The sequence below is a fragment of the Lathyrus oleraceus genome, chromosome 1, assembly GCF_024323335.1.
Source record: "Lathyrus oleraceus cultivar Zhongwan6 chromosome 1, CAAS_Psat_ZW6_1.0, whole genome shotgun sequence".
Taxonomy (NCBI): Eukaryota; Viridiplantae; Streptophyta; class Magnoliopsida; order Fabales; family Fabaceae; genus Lathyrus; species Lathyrus oleraceus.
Genome location: NC_066579.1, coordinates 216,319,163 through 216,324,264, shown reverse-complemented (window position 1 = coordinate 216,324,264; position 5,102 = coordinate 216,319,163). Strand labels below are relative to the sequence as shown.

Here is a 5,102-nt window from a genome sequence, read left to right as displayed (position 1 = left end):
TTGGAAGAGTTACTTGAGAAGAAGTTTGTTCGACCAAGTGTTTCACTTTGGGGAGCGTATGTGCTATTAGTTAAGAAGAAAGATGGTAGCATGAAGTTGTGTGCTGACTATCGGTAGTTGAATAAATGACTACCAAGAATAAGTATCCTCTTTCGAGAATTGACGAATTGGTGGATCAATTGGTTGGTGCTTGCGTTTTCAGTAAGATTGATTGCATTCAGGACGAGCTATGGTCACTATGATTATTCAATTATGCCATTTAGTGTATCTAATGCGCATAAAGTGTTCTTAGAGTACATGAATAGAATATTCCATCCGTACTTAGATCAATTTATGTTTATGTTCATCGACGATATTTTGATATATTCTAAGTCTAGTGAGGAGCATGCGGGGTATTTGAGAGTTATATTGCAGACCTTGCAAGAAAAGATGTTGTATGCAAAGTTATCCAGGTGTGAGTTCTGGTTGCTAGAGGTGAGTTTCCTCGGACATGTGATTTTTAGTGGTGGTATTGATGTTGATCCATCGAAGATAGATGCAGTTTTACAGTGGGATGCTCCGAAGTGTGTTTCAGAGATCAGAAGTTTCCTTGGTTTGGTTGGTTATTACCAGAGGTTTATTGAAGACTTTTCGAAGTTAGCATTTCCTTTAACTCAGTTGACTCGAAATGGTCAAGCTTATGTTAGGTATGTGCGTTGTGAGGAGAGTTTTCAAGAGCTCAAGAGAAAATTGATGTCTGCTCTAGTTTTGATTTTGCCGAATCCGAGCGAATCCTTTGTTGTGTATTACAATGCTTCAAAGATGTGTCTAGGTGGTGTTCTAATGCAGAGTAGTAAGGTTGTCGCTTATGCTTCTAGACAATTGAAAGTTCATGAGAGGAATTATCCTACGCTTGATCTAGAGTTGGAAGTCGTGGTGTTTATGTTAAAGATTTGGAGATATTATCTGTTTGGTTCTAGATTTGAAGTGTTCAGTGATCAGAAAAGTTTGAAATACTTATTCGATCAAAAGGAGTTGAATATGAGGAAAAGGAAATGACTCGAATTTCTGAAGGATCATGATTTTTGCTTGAGTTACCATCCTGGTAAAGCCAATATTGTAGTTGATGCATTGAGTAAGAAGTTGTTGCATGTTTCAATGCTTATGGTTTGAGAACTAGAATTGTTCGAGCAATTCATAGATCCGAGTTTGGTGTGTGAAGAGACTCCTAACAGAGTGAAGTTGGGTATGTTGAAGCTGACTAGTGGTATCCTTGAATAAATCAGAGAGGGTCATGGAATCAACTTGAGATTGATCAACCGATTAATGTTAATTAACCAAGGTAAAAGATGTGATTTTAGGATCGATGAGAATGGTGAGATGAGATTCAGAGACAGAGTTTGCGTAACAAATGTATCAAAATTTAAGAAGAGTATTCTTGAGGAAGATCATAAGAATGGTCTGAGTATTCATCTCGGTACCATTAAGATGTACCAAGATTTGAAGATAATATTTTGTTGGCCAGGAATGAAGAAGGAAGTAATTGAGTTTGTTTATGCTTGTTTGAATTGCCAGAAGTCAAAGAATGAACATCAAAAGTTGTTGGGACTAATGAAACCGTTTAATATTCTTGAGTGGAAATGGGATATCATTTCCATGGATTTTATGACAAGTTTTCCGAAGACGATGCAATGATGTGATTCCATTTGGACTATTGTTGATAGAATGACTTAATCGACACATTTTGTACCGATTAAGATCAGTTATCATTTGTAGAAGTTAGCCGAGTTGTAAATTGATAAGGTTGTTAGCTTGTATGGTATACCTTCGAGTATTGTGTCAGATAGAGATTCAATATTCACATAGAAGTTTTAGTAGAGTTTGTAGGAAGTGATGAGTACTAAGCTGAAGTTGAGTTATGCTTATCATCCATAGATCGAAAGTATGACTAAAAGGACTATCTAATCCTTGAAGGATCTATTGAGAGCTTGTGTGACAGAACAAGGAGGTGCTTGGGATAACTACTTGTCATTGATCGAGTTTACTTACAACAACAAGTTGGAGATGAACATGGGCATTGAAGACTTGGAGAACTTGAATTAAGGTGGCGCGTTAAGAGTATTTTGATAACTCAAGTCCTGTAACCAGTTAATATGGGGTGTAACCAGTTAAACCAATGCAAAAATCACTTATGCAGTTGAGAAACAGGAAAAGATTCGTGAGCGTAACCGATTAACATAATCACGTAACTGGTTACCACTGAAAGATAATTAATTTTATAAAAGCGATAACCGGTTACAGATTTAGTGTAACCAGTTACAGGTCCGAGTTTTTTATTTTTTTAATTATTTAGTTATGTGACATGTATCCCAATCATTATGTAATGTTTGTATAAATGTCTTGGAGGTATTCTCTTCAATGTGAACGAAATATTCTCACCCTCAATTATCTCTCTCTTATTTCCTCTTTCCTCGCCACACTCTAATTTTCTCTATTACTCACCAATCTTATGGTTCTAAATTCTAACAAAGATATATTTTTAAACTAAATTTTAGTAAAATGGGGATGTCTCACATACAATACCGTTTTTGGTCTGCGTTCAAAGATGTATCTCCGAACACATCAAAAATATTTTTATAATTTTCTAAGGTACAACTATGAACATACTAAAGTATTTTTGGATTTTTTTAGAGGCGTGTGACGCATTCTACGAGATGACATGAGTAAATCCCATCTTAGGGTGAATGTAGTAATTGCATCATGGATCATTAACAGCCCAATTCCACGCGACCTCCTTTGTTCGTCCTTGGAGAAAGAGAACAAAACCCTAACTAGTTTGTTTTGCATCGGCTACCTACAATCAACACTTCAATTCTTCAATAAGGTAACCTCAATTTATCGGCTTCCACAATCATCTTTCACTACCTCAATTTTGAAAAAAATAATTTGATTAGATAGAATTTCGGGAATAACGGATTCAATGTTAATCACTGGCAGTGAATAATAACTTGTGATTTCTTTGTATTGTTGTTCGTTTTGATTCATAGCCTTAGGTCTAAATGAAATGGGATTTTTCAGAAGTGTATTGTGTTGTAAGAAAATTTGAAGTTTTTCACGTTCTTGCATTTTGAAGTCTTGTAGTTCAAAGTTTAGTTGTTAGCTAAGTGATGATTTTACACTGATAAGTTTGAATAAGATGTAAAGACTTTATTTTTATGCTTGATATTACATTTGCAGGGTGGTGCACATTTGATGCTTGGGTGTTTTGATTGAAGTTTCAATCGCCTCATTTGCTTCCATGGTATGTTCAATGTTTGGTGTAGTTTTATTAGTTTTATGGAGAGAAGACATGTAGGGTTATTATAGATTATGTGTCAAGAAGAGTAGATTAGATGCAGAGTAGTCAAACATGTAGTGGTAGAGGAAGATCTAAAAAAATTATAAGAGAAGTTGTTAAGAAAGATTTCGAAATTAATGATTTAGATAGAAACATTGTCCTGGATAGAACACTATGACGGAAATTGTCTCATGTAGCCGCCTCTATAAAGCTGGGTTGTTGTTGTCTGATTTGCAAAATTAATCTGGTCGATTGTGATATTTCCCATCTTATTGTATTCTGACACTTATTTTGATGTATTACTGAATGAAGGATTCTAAAGTTTCAATTGATGATAACGGTGACAATAGACTCTACATCGGCAATCTTGATCTCAGAATTACAGAGTGAGACTCGCTAACCCCCAACATGGATTCATTGTTTTTTTGGAAAATGGTAACATTTCTTATGAAGGTTTGATTAAGGAATAAAAGACAGGTAGTATGCTTTGAAAAGTTTAGGTTTTTTTTCGAGTTACCAATGTATTGAATACTGCACACTTTTTTTAATGAACACTTTTGACTCTTTGATTATTTTAAATGTGTTTGGATTTCAATTGCAAGAGCTCAAATGTGCAGACATAACGTTTGAGTCAATGAACCAAGAGAGATAGATTGTTTGAAACATAGGTTTGAGTTAAGAATTGAAATCCAAACACAACTCCGTTGCCTTTACAATTGGTTGTAGGAATCAAGTTTTTAATCACAGCAACAATTCAGCTGCGTTGCGATCCTTGTTGTTGCAAGAATCGTGATAAATTGTTACTGGTTCCGCTTCAATCGTGGTTGCAAATACATAAAAATATCTAGATCTTATGGCCTTGATCGTTGTTTTAAACTTGGCAGGAACCTCCCCCCCATTTCCATGTGTTTTGTGCATATTCTCATCTTTATTTCATGTTCCATTATTTTCCAGAGCTGCTCTTCTCAAAATCTTTTCTCCTTACGGAAAGATTGTGTCGGAGGACTTCTTGTGGCACACTCGAGGCCCAAAACGCGGGGAACCACGCGGTTTCGCTTTTATTCAGTATAGTGCAAAAGAGGTAAATTGATGGCATACTTCAGTTACTTTCACATTCGAGCAATTTCTGATTTCTATTATTAAAGTGAGAATGCAGGAAGCAATATTGGCCAGGGAGAAAATGCACGGGAGGCTAGCTTGTGGCCGGCCATTGATTGTCCGCCTAGCAAGTGAGAGGTATGCTCTGGAAGTAGCAGATAGCTCTACGAAAGCAGTCGGTGAAGGGCACAAGTTGCATCTCACAGGTGGTGGCATGGGACAGACGAGCCGTGGTGCGAAAATTGCTGCAATAAAGAACAAGTTGAAGTCTTTAGAGGAAGATAACTCTAGGAACAAGAAACAAAAGCAGAGTGATAATATATCTTGATTCAATAATGTTATATTACAATATGTAGAGTAAAGGAAAATTGAATGTGATGCAGTTGTTTGCAACACTATTAATATCTTTCATTTAATTTTTTGTTCGCTTAGATATGAAACCAAAATTGTACTAATTTGAGGTGGAAAGTGGGATCTTAATTCCAAATGGACTGGACTGTTGCTTTTCTGAGTGTACAGTGTTAGGACGCTGTCATGACACTTTTTGGGGGCTTTAAAAGGAAAAAATGGAGAACAAAAATGGGGTGGGATTTCCTAGAGAGAAGGTGGTGGATTTGGGTGATTTCGGAGCTTGTGGAAGCCATTATAGTTATTGGAGAGCTTTTTCTTTGTTGATTCTTCTTGATCT

The 5,102-nt window shown here is 36.1% G+C and overlaps 1 protein-coding gene across 4 annotated transcripts; it reads left to right on the top strand.

The window, feature by feature from the left end:
* Positions 1-2,660: 2,660 nt before the first annotated feature.
* Positions 2,661-4,901, top strand: LOC127128300 (uncharacterized). 4 transcript variants are annotated; one of them, XM_051057556.1, is made up of 5 exons: positions 2,661-2,863; positions 3,217-3,280; positions 3,629-3,702; positions 4,271-4,397; positions 4,473-4,901. In XM_051057556.1, the coding sequence occupies exons 2-5, from the start codon at positions 3,278-3,280 to the stop codon at positions 4,740-4,742; spliced, it is 474 nt and encodes a 157-aa protein (XP_050913513.1). In that variant the 5' UTR covers positions 2,661-2,863; positions 3,217-3,277; the 3' UTR covers positions 4,743-4,901. The 4 variants fall into 4 exon arrangements, with proteins under 4 accessions (XP_050913513.1, XP_050913528.1, XP_050913507.1 ...); XM_051057571.1 differs by having other exon boundaries at positions 3,629-3,793; XM_051057550.1 differs by having other exon boundaries at positions 3,629-4,397.
* The last annotated feature ends 201 nt before the right edge of the window (positions 4,902-5,102 follow it).

What these genes read in the sequence shown, in the direction of transcription:
- LOC127128300 (XM_051057550.1), top strand. Translation starts at nt 4,170, where the DNA reads ATGGCCTTGATCGTTGTTTTAAACTTGGCAGGAACCTCCCCCCCATTT. An exon ending in TTCAGTATAGTGCAAAAGAG is followed by an intron (nt 4,398 to 4,472) that starts GTAAATTGATGG and finishes GTGAGAATGCAG; the next exon opens with GAAGCAATATTGGCCAGGGA.